The 18587-nt window shown below is 38.0% G+C and overlaps 1 protein-coding gene across 2 annotated transcripts in view; it reads left to right on the top strand.

Moving 5' to 3' along the window:
• Positions 1-333: 333 nt before the first annotated feature.
• SCG3 (secretogranin III) overlaps positions 334-18587 on the top strand; it is a 30980-nt gene continuing 12726 nt past the window's right edge. The window contains exons 1-9 of one of the 2 annotated variants that reach the window (XM_037833971.1): positions 334-741; positions 1440-1492; positions 1998-2043; positions 2138-2353; positions 6823-6965; positions 7727-7876; positions 10831-11008; positions 13449-13565; positions 17083-17166. In XM_037833971.1, the coding sequence (XP_037689899.1) occupies positions 651-741; positions 1440-1492; positions 1998-2043; positions 2138-2353; positions 6823-6965; positions 7727-7876; positions 10831-11008; positions 13449-13565; positions 17083-17166 (1078 nt within the window). In that variant the 5' untranslated portion in view covers positions 334-650. The remainder of the gene's footprint in view (positions 742-1439; positions 1493-1997; positions 2044-2137; positions 2354-6822; positions 6966-7726; positions 7877-10830; positions 11009-13448; positions 13566-17082; positions 17167-18587) is intronic. The other variant, XM_037833973.1, reaches the window with a different exon arrangement.

Below are 18587 nucleotides of genomic sequence, written 5' to 3'. Positions count from 1 at the left end.
AGCAGATATCTCAGAAGGATTATCCCAAAGCAGAATCCTCAGCACTAGGTTATCTAGCGATTTGCTCTCATTGATAGGTGCACTGGCAGAGAAGGCATTTGGTCCCTGAGGTAAGGTTCACTTGGGAGGTTACTGCAACTGTGTCCAAGCTTACCGCAATCCCCTGACCCTGAGCTCAGGGGCACCCCGAGGACTGCGGCACAGAAAATACGCTAGCGGGTCTGTCATCCCTCCCCCGTTCCATTCCCAGGGATTTGAAATAGCGTTAGAGTCCCTGACGCAATCCCTTCCCGCCCCTGGCTTGCATGGAGCATGCGCTTCCTTTCTCTCTTCCTTTCAAGGAGAGAGGCGAGAAAACGGCTACGCCCTAGGCGACCCACGGCCGGCTCCGCGTCACAGGAACTTCAGCACCCACGGGTCGGACAGCGCTCCCCTCCACCTGAGGACCTCGGCTTCAGCGCTCCCTGCCTTTCTAATCCCATCACTCCAGAACCGAGCAGAGCTCCACTGGCCGCCCGTTCCAGGCCTCTGGCCCTCCCCACACCCGCCCTCTTGGCTCTTCCTGTTTTTACTCCTCCTTTTCATTCATAACAAAAGCTACAGCTCTGGGAGCCTGGCGCCAGTCTGTTTCTGAAGCCAAACGTGGAAGAATGGGGCTCCTTTGGACCGGCACCTGGATTCTGGTGCTGGTGCTCCACCGCAGCCCAATTCAAGCTTTCCCCAAACCGGGAGACAGCCAAGGTAGGTGGACACTTTTCTTCCACCTCCCTTTCATTTTGCCACTAAAAGATAAAGCTTGCCATAATCCATGAGCATGAGCACAGCTCATGGATTATGGCAAGCTTTATCTTTTTCTGATCAAATCATACCCATGCATATTGACAGAGAAATCAGTTTCAATTAAGAAACCAAAAGATTTTCTTCCCTTCACTTTTTAAATGGTAGAGTAATAACATGGGTAGTTTTGAAAGATTTTATTTTGAAAAGGAGGGATGGCTTTTCCACCTAATAAAGTGGCTTGGATTTTTTCCTAGTTGTTTTATAACCTTTCCTAGATAGTCTGTTGGTATCATATGTAGCGTATGATGATAGAGCTCTTAATCTTCAGTAATACCAATCCAGATTATGTTCTAATTACTTGAGAAGAGCTGGTAAGCCAAGTTTTAGAACTATATGTTAGATTTCTGGTCAGGAAAAAAAAAAGTGTAATTCTATTACCCAGGAAATGCACTAGGACAATAAGCAATGCAATGTAACATTAATAATCATTGTTATTGTATAATCTGATCATCTTTGTTATTATGTATTTTTGTTTCATAGCCACACACAAATATTTCTTCCAATATTTGTTTTTCTTTTTTAAAGGTTTTATTTATTCAGAGACATATTGAATAGTTCCAATGCACTATTAAATTTGTATTTGTGTGTGTTTACTCTAGACAAATCTCTACATAACAGAGAATTAAGTGCAGAAAGACCTTTGAATGAACAGGTAGGTCAAAAGTAAAATTATAAATGCTATTTCATTTTACTCTATTTATTACTATTTAATGCAGTTATACTATGGCACTTTAGCCATTTTGACTTCACAAACTTCATGAGTTTAATAATAAATTGACAGAAATTAGGATGAGAAATTTAGTTTTGACAGTTTCTATGCTCTGGCAGTTATACATATAGAATTCTGTGTAATACATAGAGAATGACTGCATCATAACTTAGCTCAATATCAGTTCCATTTTACGGTAAGATTGCTAAATTTACCAGAGATGTATCTTTCACCAATAGTATGGAAAAGGAAAAAAATATTTATAAAGCATCTGCAGTTTATTTTATCTCATTTAATCCTTATGACAGTGCTTTAAGATAGAAATTATTATCTACATTTCACAAATGAGAGAACTAAGTCCCATGGAAATCAAATCACTTGGCTGTTATACTTGGTGAGCAGTAGAGCAATGATTTAAGATCAGGTTTATCCCCTGTTTGTTTCACAGATTGCTGAAGCAGAAGCAGACAAGATAAAGAAAACATACCCTCCAGGTAAAAATAGATTATATTTATGTTAATTCAAGTAATTTAGGCCCTGAGTATCTTAACTAAAATGGATGTGTTGGGCTTGGGGCATTTCTTCCAGAAAACAACACAGGAGAAAGCAATTATTCCTTTGCTGATAACTTGAACCTACTAAAGGCAATAATAGAAAAGGAAAAAATTGAGAAAGATAGACAATCCATAAGAAGCTCCCCATATGATAATAAACTGAATGTGGAAGATGTTGATTCAACCAAGAATCGAAGACTGATTGATGATTATGATTCTACTAAGAGTGGGTTGGATCATAAATTTCAAGGTAAATAAGAAAAAAGAACATTTTGCTACCTATTGTCTCTGATTTAGAGTGTCCCTTATGGATTAAGAGAAAGTTCTATATTTTAAAAGTATCTTTTATACACTTATAATCCTTTACTAGTCAAGTTCAAAATTGAGATAAAACCTAAACTTACTGATAATGTGCAAAGCCCCAGCTCCACAGAGGCCCAAATTTTATTTTTTTATTTTTTATTTTTTTAAATTCAGTTTTATTGAAATACCAAATTTTATTTTTTTTCTTTAAAGATTTCTCACTGATGCCTTGAAATTTTTTTCATCTGTATTCTATATTTTTATGTTTTTAAATTCATTTTAACATTTCAATTTATTTTAACTAGTAATGCAAACAAAATATAATTCTCAAATAACTAAATCAATAAAATACCCCCCCAAAAGGCCAAATAACCATTATTTCCTTTTCCATATTTTCCTCCCAGCAAAAATCCTTTCTCCCTAGGCCAACCTAATATTTACAGCTTCAATCACCATCTATATCCCAATGTTCCATATCACTAGCTCAGATTTCTCCTCTGAACTCTACACCTGTACATGTGTCTTCAACTTAACATCTTCACTTGGATGTCTCAGAAGCACCTCAAAATTAACATGTCCAAGATTAACTCATTATCATAGCCCGTCTCACAACCTAGCCCTGTAGTGATCTTTCTTTAGGAAATACACTATTGTCATCCAGTTCTGAACCCACTTGGGATGGGAAAATGTTGGACAACTTAAAAATAAGTGGCTCAATTTAGTGGCCAAATCACAAGCAGATTTGTGCCTCTGCCTGCATGGGCCTCTGTGGAGCTGGGGCTTTGCACATTATCAGTCTGCCTGATTGTGCCTCTGCCTGCATGCGCAATACACTACTATCATCCAAGACAGAAATCTAGGAGTCAAACTATTTCTCCTTTCTCTCACAACTTGAATTCCAATCCACTAAATTTTACCAATTTTATCTTCTATGCAACTCTCAAATCTTTTATCTTCTCTCTATCCCCAATCACCAGCATCCTAGTCGACCTACAGCAAGATTTCCTAACAGAAGTCCCAGTGTTCACTCTGCCCTATCCAACTCGTTCTTTTTCTGGCAGCTAGAACGATCTTTTCAACACACAAATATAAGCATGTCACTCTCTTTTGTATAAAACCATTTAGTAGATTTCCATTTCTTTTGTGACGAAAACAAAAATCCTCGGTGTAGCTTCCTCATCCTAGCATGGACAGGTTTCTGTCTATGTCTCTAGGTTCATCCAGCCCATATAATCTGATAGAAACCTTCTTCCTTTCCTTATTATTCCAATTTGTAATTTTGTAGTTTTACATTGGTAAACTTGACTTCCTGATTAATGTCTTTTTCCAAAAGTAAACTGAAAACTTCATGAGAGCAGGGGCATGATAGCCCTGGTGCCTGGATGCTCATGAATTCATTGAATGAATTTATGAATGAACGAATGAGTAATGAATGAACAATGAACAAAATACGCAAGAGAATAAATGAACTGCTATATATTTAGGCACTGAGGAAGGAAGTGAGTTTTCATTCTGAGCACCAGTGCTTAGGTTTTCGTACATATCATGATTTTGTTCCCTGACCACAAGAGAATTTTGCTGATTATCTCTGCCAGAAAATAACTGCTAATTAAGCTGGCCTTTTATAGCATATCATAGCCTAAGGAACGTTCAAAAGTGTGTTTTGCATGCATAGGGTGGGATGGAGGTGATGGTTTGTATTTTGACACATTTTGTATTGCATGCTAATGAGGGAAATTTGTTGTTGTTGTTCATCTTGAATCTGCTTTTTAACTAAAATACTGGAACTAGAAATTAGTTGACACGGGGCCTGTCTGCATAGAAAACAGACTCAGTCACATTGACTGAACTGGCCTTATGATTTAGTTTTTAAAAATTATTCTATTGTTTGTTTGACTAAGTTGGTTGATCAAACTGATTGTGCATGCAGGCAGAGGCACAGATCTGCTTGTGATGTGGCCACTAAATCGAGCAACTTATTTTTAAATTCTCCAATATTTTCCCCTCCCCAGTGGGTTCAGAACTACCATGTGGTAGTCCTAATGGCTCTACATTGACCCTAAGAGTCATTATAACTCTACTTAAGATCACAGAGAAGCTGAACAAAGATTCTTGGAGAGAATGATTTATGGGGGAGCTTCTGGTCTCCCCTCATACCCTGAAAATCTTGGAACCACAGGGGAGTGACCACTAAGGTGAATAGAATGTCAGAGACATGCAGACTCCCATTCCAGCTATGCTGTAAGACCCTGGAAGTCATTGTGAACTGAGGATGAAGGAGCCTCACTTCTTCAAGTTGACTTCGGAGACCTAACACTCCTTTAGGAAACCTCCAGATGAGGATGAGCTATAGGGCTCATCAGTTCTCCTTTTCAGGGTTCTCTATGGATTTTTACAAATTTCTTTTATGAAGTAGTACTTCAGGGCTCCTGTGTATGTTCACCTAACAAATATGTACCAAGCAATTACATTGTACCAGTTTATAAAATTGACAGTGACCATGCCTAACCTATTCATCACTCTATTTCCAATGCCTGGCATATATTAAGACTTCAGTAAAAATTTATATAACAAATGAATGCCAAGTGCTATATTAGATGATGGAGATCCAAAATGTAACTAAGTAGATGATGACCAGACATGGTCCTTTGACATCCACTTAGGATGTTTTGTGTGCTTTACAAAAGTTATGAATGTTGAACCCATCTTTGGCTTCCTTCTGAGAATCTGTTCAGAAGGGTGATATACCTTCTGAAGGGAAGTCATTCTGAGTAATTCTGTCCATCTTAGAAGAGCCAGGAGAAATCAGTGGAAGGTAAGAAGCAATGCTCACATGCTCCACTATTAACCCCATCTAGCAAAGCTCTGCCAGGGAGTCTGTGTTCCTGGCTCAAGAGAATACAGCAGTACTGTGGAGGGAAAGGGTTGTTTCTTTGACATGTTGTTAATATTTTGTTGAGAAGTAAATGAGCTGAAAAACAGTCATTTCAGTTATTTTCCTGCTCCAGCAACAACCAATATTCTTCCTTTTTCAGATCCCGAGGGATCTTCCCCCACTGCATAGACTCTTGCAATTTCTGCTGCACATATTCCTAAGAGGCTGACTTCCAACCCACAAATAGAAAAATCAGGCCTAAATGATAGTGAATTCGATGCTTGAAAAAAAGATTATGAACCCAATTTTCAGCCAGCCAGGAGGGGAGCTGGTTTTTATCATTGTATTTTTGGGGGCACTTTTCTGCTTACTCTTGAACACAGAGCTCAAAGGGCTCACAGCTCATAGGTTGGCCAACAGCTCAGCAATTATATTCATTCAGAGAAATTCCAGTCTTCTGTGTATAATCACCCCATTCGCTTGCCTAAACTTCTTTCCAAACAACAAGAGGAAGATTTTCTGCTTGAGGCTGCTAATACCTTTATCTCCATAGAGTCTGGAAGAGAGGCCAGGGGAGAAATTCCTTGCTCTGAATTCCCAAAACCATGGGGGAAAAGGGCAGATTCAGAATAGGAATACTGGCCAGAGATTCAATTTGCACTTTCTCTAAAAGAAAATTTCAGCTTCTTTATTTTGGGTCCAAATCCACTGTACATAATAATAATGCATTAGCTTTCATACAGCGCTTGGCAATTTAAAAGGTGCTTTTACATCTTTCTTCATCTGACTCTCACAACAACTCCCATGAAATAGATACTCTCATTATTCTATTCTCCTTTACAGTGGTCCAAGGACATATAGATAACAAGAGGAATCACTGGGGCTAAAATTCTGATCTTTCCAATCTGCCTAGAGATTACAAGGACAGTTAAGTGCCTTGGAAACTTGATCTGCAGATTGGAAAAGACCAACTGATTCCTGGTAGTTCTCTGTGGATGTGGTGCAGTGTTTCATTGCCACCATTCTTACTGTATCCTCCCTTTTCCTCAGGATCAGACCTTGCTTTAATCTAAAGTAGTGTTACCCAATGTATTCCCAGGAAAGCTAAGGATACATATTTGCATGCTTCTCTGCAAATATTTGCCTAGATTTACATATTGCTTTACATAGACCTGTTGCCACATTTTAAAAATTTGAATTCCAGGCACATAAAATAAGTTCCCTATTCTCTGGAGGACCAGGCTTGTCACATTAAGCTGTCTTTCATAAGGGCATTCTCACATGTGTTCAATTAGAAGTAAATATTTATTCCAGGTAAGTTGTATACAGAAAAATCATGCGTAAAATTCAGAGTTACCATATACCATCCTATTATTAACACCTTGCATTTGTGTGGTACATTTGTTGCAATTTATGTGAAGTCCAATTTTATTTCAAATATATCTGAGTGTTCAAGAGCCAGGTAAAGATGACATACATAATATGATCCATGAAGTAGGTCTGTGATTAGTATGATGTGAAACTGTGTTTGCTCCATCTAGATGATCCAGATGGCCTTCATCAACTAGACGGAACTCCTTTAACTGCTGAAGATATTGTCCAGAAAATTGCTACTAGGATTTATGAGGAAAATGACAGAGGGGTGTTTGACAAGATTGTTTCTAAATTGCTGAATCTTGGCCTAGTAAGTAGAATACATGAAAGTCAACATAGTTCTCAGTACAATTTGGAGTCCAAGTCACTTGACTCAAATAGCCAAATGGTTACAATGCATCTATTTTGTACTAGACACCATAGATTTCAAGAACAAGTAAGGTAACATTCTTTCCCTCTATGAGTTTATCGTCTATGAGAGAAATTAGAGCAGTACACACTCGACACAATGCAAACTCATAAGAACGATAAAAGCAGTTCAGCATGCTGGAAGATGATTATATCTAGTTGGGCAGTAAGGAAAGACTTCAGAGAAGGTGTTTGAAGTGGGCTTAGAAGGGTGGTTAGTATTCCAACCAGCAGAGGTAAAAGACATGCGCATGCTGAGAAGGAAAGAACACAAGCAAAGGCATGTAATGTGTGTTTGGGAAACTCCAGAGAATCCAGTTTGACCCTGCTTTAGCTGAACTCCCCAACCCTGACACAGCCTGGGCAGGCTTTAGTAGGGTGCTAACTTTATAGAGTTTCAAAGATTTTCTCAAATTAAGTATTCTATGGGTTCCAATAGAGAGGACTGACTGCTTGCATAGTGGACCCAAAGACACTTCTGCCCAGAAGTGCTGGGCAGCCACCATACATCCAGCATGTAGTAGAGGCATAAACAAAGGTTCTTCAGAAAGAAGGTTCTTTCCTCTTTTAAAACTGTGTTACACTACAGAATACAGTCTGGCTGTATTTTTTAATCACAAAATTAGGAATAGCTGTTGTATGTGTTTTTCTTCTTTATAACAGATAACAGAAAGCCAGGCACATGCACTGGAGGATGAAGTAGCAGAGGTTTTACAAAAATTAATCTCAAAGGAAGCTAACAATTATGAGGAGGAGGTAAATACACCCACAAGCAGGACTGAGAGCCAGCCTGGAAAAATACCAGAGAAAGTGGTACGTATATTTGAACATATATGTGTATGTTATGTTCGTGTGTGTATATATATGTGTGTGCATGGATGTGTGTGTGTATACTTGTGTCTGTATATAATTAATACTTCACTTCATGACAAAGAAGATTTAGGGAATGTGGCATTTTTAGCTCAGTTAAAATGTTTATTTGTGAAATACCAGTAGGTTAAAAGTATAAATGAACTCTACTCTGAAAATAATTTACAGAGTACATGTTATAACATATTATCTAGTACAAGTTACATATTACATTGCATCACATAGTAAAATAACTCATAGTGTTATTTGAGGTAATTTCATATAATTACAACTATTCCTACAATCCCAGTGTACTGGAACCAAATATCACACAGCTTTTTTGGTATCCAGCTTCTGTTCATGGTGGATGCCATCATCTCCTCCAATACGCAGGCAAAGAAACTTGGATTGATCTGATCCTCTGCCTCACCAGCTTTTTTATTCTCCAGTGCTAGTGCCTGATGCTGCTTCTCTGTTCTATACTGGGCTCTTCCACCTGCTCCTTCCTCTTTCCATTGGCCTGTTATCCTCTACCCAGACTGGCCATCCATCCTTCCTTCCCCTTGCTGGATTCCTCGTCTCTTCCACTTTTCCTTGACATTAACCAAGATACGGGATCTTACTCCCATCCCTGAATTCTCTTCAAGACTCTAGATGGAGCTCACCATAGGAGGATATCAAACTCCTCACCTCTGCTTTGATTTTCTTCATCAGAGTGCCCAGACCCCATGGCTCCTCATCTCCTCCAAAACTCTATCCCAAATACAAGGAAAAAGAGTTTATAGGCTTATTGTCCTGTTTTAGAGAAGACTAGACCAGAAATTGGCTCTGGATTTTTTACTACATGATCTAAAATCTGTCCTTTGCTCTCCCTACTTCCAATCTGGCTGCCATCTTTTAAACAGCTTTTAAAGATTCACCTGCTCTAAGAAAGCTTTTCTAGATTTATTAAAGAGCTCATGACTTTCACTCAATCTGACCAGTCTGAACTGAAACTGATGTAGCTATTCTCATGATCCTCCACTCCCATTACATACTCCTTATTCACCCATCTCTAAAATGTCCATATGCTTGACCTGTTCATTCATGTTGTCTAAATGCATCAATTATCCTATTCTCTCAACAAGTATCTGTTGAGTGCCAAAGGTGTACCAAGCATGGGGATACAATGTTCATTTAAAAAGGCATAGTACCTGCTTCTCATGAAGCATAATCTCTAGCGGAAGAGGTAGATGGTCTTGAAATAGTCACGCTTTTATTTACAGCTACATTAAGTGCTTTGAAGAAAGAAACATAGTTCTATGAGACCTCATAAAAGAGGAACTTATCCTGAACTTAAATGCAGGGAACTCTTCCCTGAGGAAGTGTCCAAGCAACTGAAACCAGGACAGTTTGTCTGGCTTATGGACTGAAAGTAATGACAGAAGAGGCTGAAAAGGTAGGCACAGGCCAGAAAGGATCGTATGAGTCACAAATGGATTCTGATCTTTATCAAAACAGCAATGAGGAAACACTGAGAGATTTTAAGCAAAGGAGTTACATGTGGAGACTTTTGAAAAAGATAACTCTGCAGCACCTACAAGAACACTGCCTGGTATTTAACAGGCTCTTAATAGACTGCTCACAATCTAATAAGGAAAATAAATATTTAAACCAATTTAGTGAAATGTGAGAAATGCTATACACAAAATGATGGATTACCAAAATTCATTCAGGGGCTCTGTGTTTTTTTTAGGGCTTTTCCAGAGTGATAATTACTGATAAAAACTAAACCTTAATAAAAGCTGTGATAGGTTTATGATGGGTTTACAGACACACCATGGCAAGTAAAATATTTACACTCTGTCAAGCAATTCAGTGCTGAAAAATTTAAACCTATCCCCTTTACACATGGCACTTACAAATCAATATTCAGTGCTTCATTAAATCTTACACATGTAAACATAAATGTATTAACTGACTTAAATGGAAGAGATGTAACTTAATCACATGGCCTATGTCAATAAGCATCATGAAATATAATGCCAACCAAATATACTTCAGTTAGAACTGTCATCAAAACTGTTCTAACACTACTGATTTCCTTTTCAAATAAAAAATTTCATTATGTATATATATAAATAACTCTGGCTATGACTACAGTGAGGAAAATGTATTGTTGGGAATGGATTGGAAGTATATGTAGCACAGCAGTTAGAAGGTGAGAGACAAAGATGCCTTGGACTAGAGTGGCATAGTGGAGAAGGAAAGTAATGTACAAATTAGGGATAAATTTTGAAAATGGGGTCAACAGCGCTACTGATGGATTGGATGGGGGAAAAGAAGACAAAGAGGCAAGAAAGGCTTTCAGATTATTGTCTAGTACACTGAATGAAGAATGGGCTATTCATTAAGATGGGGAACACCATACAAGGATCTGGGAAAAAGAGTCTTTTACACCCATCCAGACAACTCTTAAAATGCCACCTAGAAATTTCTAAGGTGTTACTTCTCTGCTGGTGTTAGACATTCTGGCAGGCTTTCCTGTATCTTGCACCATCCTTCTTGGTAGATCCTGTGAATGCAAACTTCCCTTCCTGATGAAGGCAGTTTACAAGGAGAGGTTCATGAGCACTGAAGGAGGAGAACTTGGCCAGTGCAAAATATCCCATCTCTTCTTACCTGAGCAGGAGCCAGGGTATTTAGGGGGTTTTCCTGGAGGCAGAGCACCAGCTCCTAAGTCCCTGACTGTGTATCATTCTATGTGACTGGATGCCCACATGCCTAGAAAAGGGTTTTAACCTCCAGGAACTTGTGAATGAGGAAGCTTCCTTGCATTTTGCATTCAGAGGCACTACAGAGGAAAGAATTGAGTTAAAGTTTCACTAGTTCTAACAAAATTCTTGTTTTTTACTGATCCCCCACCACCACCGCTGGAGACTCCAATGGCAGCAATTCAAGATGGTTTTACTAATGGAGAAAATGATGAAACAGTATCTAACACCTTAACCTTGACAAATGGCTTGGAAAGGAGAACTAAAACCTACAGTGAAGACAACTTTGAGGAACTCCAATATTTCCCAAACTTCTATGCACTACTGAAAAGTATTGATTCAGGTAAACACTGTGTGGTCTGACCACATGGAACTGAAAGTCATTCCAGGAAATGTGTGGGTGTTTTTTTCCCCTGTTTTCAGTTTCCAAACAACATACACTGTGGGCCGGGGGAGAATAGTGCACATCGACTTTTTCAAAACAATTATACTAGTCATGGAAATATTTAGGAAAGGACGATCAGGAAAGGTGGAGTTTCATTTATTTGTTCAACAGACAGTTATTGAACATGTACTTGTACAAGGTACTGCAGCAAACCTTGTGCAGCTGTGGAGATGAGTCAGACTGTGCCTCTGCCCTTATCCAGTTCAGCTTCAACTCTTAACTGCAAATCTTTTTATAAAAAACTATATTCATTTTCCTCCCTTACTGGCAATAACATATGGAATACAGTTTATCCTTTTTTAGATGATTAAGGACTTTGCTTTGTTGACATTTTCATTTCAGCCTTCATATGAGTTACTGTGCAGGACATTGGACTAAAGGAGGTCAAGAACCCAAAACACACCCAAAACAAAGGAATCATTTATGTTTTAAAAAAATAAGTCCTTACTGTGTCTTGCTCCTTTCTTTTATATGTGCACTAAATTAAATTAACTGAGAATTTCAGTTCAAAATTATTTTGTGTTAGTCTGAGGAGGATAATCATGAGCAAAATTTTTGTTGTTGCTCTTGTCCAGAAAGATGCTCTGCACTGCTTTAATGACTTTTCCATTCCCTGCTCAAAGATTCAGCTCCAGATTGAAGATTTACTTAAAGATTTCTGTAATTGTAAAGTGTTTCTCCAAGAAGTGACCTTGGAGTGAGCTTTCATTTCTGGAGAATGTCCTTTGTCCTTCAATTTCAAACATGGGCCAGATGGCACCAGCCCTCTGCTGGTGTCTGCAGGGCTTGTACACTTTGAGGGTGCATTCTGAGACATTTTGCCCGTTGGTTGGCAGATGCTCAGCTCAGAATCTCTGAAGAGCATCAACATGATACCAAATACTTACAGATGAATGTCCTTGAGCAAAAAATGTGATGACTGAAGTTATTATTTACCAGGCCCTTTCCAAATTCTGGTGCCCTACCTCTTCTCCCACACTCCCTCCCTCTCAACGTTGTGACTTTTGTGTTTTTTTTTTAAATTTAACTGTATTTTATGTTCTTTATTTTATTTGTTTTTATCTTTCAATTTTCTTTGTCCCATTCCTTATTGCCTTTGTTTTTCTAGAATTTTAGTTTAAATACTTATACTAAAGTCTTTGAAAGTACACATCTTTCTCACCCAAGGTCTGAACTAATTGAGAAATAATAAACCAGGTGGAAAACCAAAATATACTCTCTGTAACTGATGAAAGCTGGGTTATAGGATGAGAGCTAAAACTGGGCTTACTTGCACCCTATTCCCCTGTCTAGATCTTGGAACAACCAATCCCAGGGAAAGTCTGATCCTGCAGAAGAGGAACTTTCCCAGATTCATGCCTTCCACTGTTCCAGTGGGTGGAGAATAAAAAAGATTCCAAATCCCCCATCAGTTAAGAAATGTAGACTGGTGGCTATTGCCGACTAACCATGTCCGTAGGAAGGGGAAAAAGTTTAGGAGTATTTAGACAAAACCCTTTTCAAGGGAAATAGAAGAGTGGGGGAAGGGGCTCCCCTCTAGTTTATTTTTCTTTCCTTCAAAAAAAATGGAAATAGATTTTTTTTTTCCTGATTTTTAAGTTAATATACCTACTGAGCTACTATGGAATCATCAGCCCATAAGGGGCAGAAGAGTATGTCAAATCTGAAGGGCTCACAAGAAACTGAAAATAGTGGTTACCTATAGAAGTAGGAGTTGGGGCAGGGGAGTGAGGAAGAGAATGTTTACATCCACTTTTACTTACTATTGGAGTGTTTTTACTACATGCATAAATTCTTTCAAATGAAATAAAGTTTGAGAAGCAATATATGCTACTGTTTAAAAAGTCAACATCACATTTTAAAATAAAAATGCACAGGTGTTCTTATTTCCAAATATTAAGCTCAATCAATAGCTTATGTAGCTATTTATTTCTCTACTCTTTGTTTCAAAAGATACCATTGGACAGATTGTTCTTGCCCTAAAGAACATACAGCTTGAGTAGAGGAAAGCTGTTGGGTCACCAATCTCCTACCCTATCTTTTGAGTTCACATTATCTGGGATTGAAAACTGACTTTTTCATCTATTTTATTAATAAAATCTTTTAGATACATTAATCCTTCTTGAAGAAGTTATAGTTGCTCATTGCTGAAATGGTTGACATCCTATACATTGTTCTGTATTTCCATTCAAATCTAAGATATTTTATAACCTAAATATATGTGATTTTAAGGTAGAGAGAAATATTTCAATAAGAAATACTTTTTTAAGTTGACACTGAAATATGAAGCTATATTCCACTAATATTTTAAAAATAATAATTTTGTCTTTTTATACAGAAAAAGAGGCAAAAGAGAAAGAAACACTGATTACTATCATGAAAACATTGATTGACTTTGTAAAGATGATGGTAAAATATGGCACAATATCTCCAGAAGAAGGTGTTTCCTACCTTGGTAAGAGTCCCACCTGTTTTGTTTTTAGCATAGTTGTTTCCGTTGTTCAAAGTGAAGTAGAAATTGGGCAATAATTACCTCACTAATTTGATAAATTACACCAAAATAGATTGAATCATCTGGGCAACCAGATTTTCCAGGCTTGATAATGCATACAAACAAAATCAACCAGAAAGTTTTCAACTTTTTATCTTTATAGATCCAGCTTGAATACTGACTTGTCACTTTATTACATTTTGTCTTATTAGCATTTTCTAATTATCTCCATGGAGACGATTTTATTAAAATTAGATTCATTAAATTTTTCATTTGTGTTTGGAAGCTCGGGACTAAAAGAGTCTTGATTTTCAACGCTGAGATATGTATGTGGTGCAGAGGAAAGAACACTGGTCTGGGGCTCAGAATCCTGACTCCTAGTCCCAGTTCTGCCACAGACCAGCTCTGCCACGCACCTTGGTTGGCTACAGTTTCTGCATCTATAAGATACAGGACTCTATTATCTATAACAGGGGTTGGTACTCTACAGCTCATTATCACAACTGGCCCATCTCCTATTTTTGTATATGGTAACATGAGCTAAGAATGGTTTTTCCATTTTTAAATGGTAGGGAAAGAAATCAAGAGAAGAAGAATATTTCATGACATATAAAGACTATAAACTTCAGATTTCAGTGTCTATAGATAAAGCTTTACTGGGAAACAGCCACACTTATTTGTTAACGTGTTGTCTAGGGCTGCTTTTGAGTGATAATAGCAGAATTGAGTAGTTGTGACAGAGACCATGTGACTGGCAAAGCCAAAAATATTCATTACTTCACTCTTTACAGAAATAGTTTGCCAATTCCTGGTTCCTCGTACCTTATACGTAAGCTTGAACATTCTTTGATTCTACACGTAGTTTTATCTTAAAGCCCTCTGTCTTCCTGCTTGGTTGAGTTAATCAACAAACACCATTCATCCCTGACGTGCTTTTGGGCAAGATGACCTCACAGTTCCTTACTCTGATGGGAGAGGGAGAATTAAATGGAAGAGAAATCTCACCAGACAGAGTAAAGCGGAACTATTCTCTATGAACTCCATTTTTTTTCTAATCAAAAATAGTTTTACTGGGCTTTTTTCCTCATTGTGAAAAAGCATATTTATTTAAAAAGTCAACCAATGCAAAAAGATGGTAAGAAAAAAAAAAATGAAAAATGACTCATAATACCAGCACCCAGGTAACAGCTTGGTTTATATCCTTCAGATGTTTTTCTGTGTGTGTGTGCATTCTAAGGATGTGTCCATTTCTTTCTTTCTTTTTTCGTTTTCTCTTTTTTAACACAAATGGACTTATATACAGTGCTTTGTGACCTACTCTATTTACTTAACAATAGACCAAGGACATTGTTTCAAATCAATCATTGTTTCACATCAAAACCCTGTGACTCAAAAATTCCACATTTATTCATTTATCCTATGGACATAAATCAGAGATACCACAGAAACTTATATGCAAGGCAGGCATTTCCACTACTATTTATAGCTAGACTGTCCAATATGGTAGTCACTACCCACAAGTGACTATTTGAATTAATAGTAATTAAAATTAAATGAAATGAAATATCTAGTTCCTCAGTTGCACTAGGAACATTTCAGTTGCCATATGTAGCTAGTGGCTACTCTATAGGACAATGCAGAAATGCATGTTTCCATCATCGCAGAAATTTCTACTAAAATATAGGAGCAAACCAATGGAAATAGCCGAAAAACTTTATAATACAGGAGTATCTAAAATAAAATATTTATTTATTCCTATGATAGACCATTATATTTAAGGGTTTATTTTTTAATTTTTGCATTTTCTAATTGTAAAATATTATTTATGAAGACTAATGACATGGGGGTAATGTTCATGATATAATATTGAATGCTAAAAGCCATTTAGAATATGACCTCAATGTTGGTGTGAAAAACTGGATAAGTATACAGAAAGAAAGTTGGAAGGAAATATAGCAAAACATTATCTCTGGGCACAATAAGTGCTATTTTTTTCTTTATAATTTTCTGTGTTCTTCATTTTCTCCAATAAATATGCATTATTTTTATAATCAGAAAATATGGTGTTTTAAAGATTTTGTTTGTATAAGCATAGTGGCTTTTGACTTCTGTTGCCAAGAAAATCCATCCTCAGGCCCCTGATGGCTCAGAGGCTCTGTGGGTAGAAGAGAAAGGCTTGATCAGCCTCCTCTCCTCCATCTCAGGGAGTGACAAACAACGAACAATGACCCACCTTTCTGTTGTGGTCTGGACAGTCTGTGGTGACTACAAAGGTTTCCAGCCACAGTTGCTATCACCAAGAAGAACAATGCATTTCACAATAGAGTATGCTGAGTTTCTTCTCAAAATGGGGATGGGGTTGGGTGGAAGGAGGAGATTACCTGGGGAGAAATAATGTAACATTTCTCAAAGTAATAATGGTATCTTACAGACTAATCACAAAGAAATGTTTGTAAACAGCTAAAAGTCCTGCCCTTAAATAGTGTAGTGAAGTGGATATACGGCTAGTTGAACAACTGAGTACAAAGAGAGAGGGTTCTAATCCATTTTCTGTCTTGAAGAGTTCACAGTCTAAACTCCCGTCTAGTAGCAACTGTTTGGTGTTACTCCGAAGAGCAGAATTAGGAGAAAGGCAAGGATACAGATCTCAACTTAACATGAGTAGGAAAATTCTAACCCTTAGGACTACCTAACAATAGAACTGGCCATCTCATGAAATAGTGAGGGCTCTGATTGACAGAAATCCAACTGTTTGGCTTAATCAAAAAAGGAATTTATTGGCTCATGTAACTGAAAAGTCCAGGGGTAGGCATAGTCTGACTTCAGATTTGTGAAGTCCACCAATAGTGTCAGCAAGTCTCTTTCCACCTCATGACTCTTACTCCATGTTGATTCATTTTCAGACAAGTTTCTCCCTTGTAGGGACAAGATGGCTGGGACAACCACAGTTTCACATCCTCACAGTACAGCAATCCCTCTGGAAAGAGCCTCTTTCTCCCACTGGTCCTGGCACTGAGTCTCATTGGCCTGCCTTGAGTCACGTGCTCACCTTGAACCAATCACTATAGCCAGGGGGACGGAAGACTTTGATTAGCCAGGCCTGGGTTATGACATCTCCACTGGAGTGACATGTGCTAAGAATAGAAGAGGACTTGGTTCTCTAGGGGAAAATGTTGATGTTGAGTCGGTCAAAGTCACGTGTCCCTTTAGGCCCTAACCCTGTAAGTGTTCTAGCAGTGGCCACAAGGATGTGGAAGGGACTTCTACAATGAACTGGGTAGGAAACCGAACTTGAGTATCTTGAATTATGTGCCTTTCCATCCTTACCATCTATGATTCCAAGAAATAAAATCCAAGGCCTCTTATTAGCAGTGTTAAGATTGTGGAATTGCTGTTGTGATATTTCTGGTGAGATTTAAACATTTTTGGTAAGATATTACCTTTCAGAAACAAAATTCTATTTCTTCCCCATCCCCTCCAGAAAACTTGGATGAGATGATTGCTCTTCAGACCAAGAACAAGCTAGAAAAAAATGGTACTGACAATAAAAGCAAGCTTTTACCAGGTATGATTTAACATTTTTTTCCTAGCCTTTAGGACAATAACCCTTTTGAGTGGTAAATAGTGAACTTCAATAAATACTCATTAAAAACTACAGATATTTAAAATTTTAAAATCTGAAATCCAACCATAGGATCAATTAGCTGTATCCTTGGGGATTTTGTGGCCAGTCTCAGCTCCAAAAGCTGACCCAAGAAGCATGGATGAGTAATGTAGGTCTCTACTGAAGATTTCTTGTGGAGTTGGCTAGTGGGAAAGGAAGGGCTATTTCACAAAACTGAGGAACACTTCCTAAACTCTCCTTAGGTATCTTTCTGTCTCCCCAGATAATTCTCCAGACTACCATCCCTAATCATTTCTCCACTGCCCACTCTTCCTTCTTCCCTCTCTCCCTGCTCTAGCCACCCAGGTCTTTTCCTCTCTTCTCTGAGGATGTTTTGTGCCGCTCAGGTAGCACGACTTCTTCAAGTCTGCATCTCCACCCATCACCCTACTCAGAAGAGCAGATACCATGGATCCAAACTGTACAAAGGAGCCCCTTTTAATAAAGGTGGGGGTGGGGGGTGGGGAAGTAGAACAAAAGAGGAAACGAATTCTTACAGTTTAATCTTTTTGTCCATATTAAAGAAATTATCTACATCAGCCATTAAAATGCAGCCATTAAAAATGTTTTCAGGGAGTTTTTAATAACCTGAAAAAATCCATTATGTTAATAACAAAACCAAGAAGCAAAATTGTACCACAACTCTGAAAGAAAATTATGCAGCAAAACAGAAAGAAAGGTACCACAGCACTGTTAGTGGATGCCGTGGCCTAATGAGACAATGACTGATTTCTTTTTTTTACTGCTTTCCTGTATTTTCTATGTTTTATGTAATAAGAAAACCTTTTATTTAAAAAGAAAAAGGTTATTGCTAGACTGCTTAAGGTTCTCATTTTATTGATTGCAGAGAGACTATTTTTTATCAAGTGATTACCTACTTTAAGGTTTATGATTTTTCAGTTCAACATAGGGTTTTCTAAAAGGAAATATACTTATTTTTAAGTCAGATGTAAGCAAGAGTTATCCCTTCTTCACAGCAAGGATCTAATTCTCTTCTCACATTGGAGTGACCGGGGGTCAGGAAGCATGAAGAAAGAGGCAAATGGGGCAAGTCCTGCTGTAAACCCCAAATCCTTAGGTGCTACTCTGAGTAATAGACTGTTCAAAAACACAACATCAAGTAGAGATTGGGCAACTGCAGTGTTAATTAATTTGGACTCAAGCCCCTCCAAATTTCCTTTACAGCCCAACATATCCAGCTTGATTGCCTACATTGATTAAAGGAAGGAAAATAATCTATGCTCTAAAGACACAGTGTGGAGGAAGGGGAAGAATGCTAAACCAGAATCTGGAAAGCTGGCGGCTTAGCCCAGCACTTTTGC

Source organism: Choloepus didactylus, chromosome 4 (genome assembly GCF_015220235.1).
Source record: "Choloepus didactylus isolate mChoDid1 chromosome 4, mChoDid1.pri, whole genome shotgun sequence".
Classification (NCBI taxonomy): Eukaryota; Metazoa; Chordata; class Mammalia; order Pilosa; family Megalonychidae; genus Choloepus; species Choloepus didactylus.
Note: the sequence above shows the minus strand (reverse complement) of the source record. Positions and strands in the feature narration are given on the sequence as shown.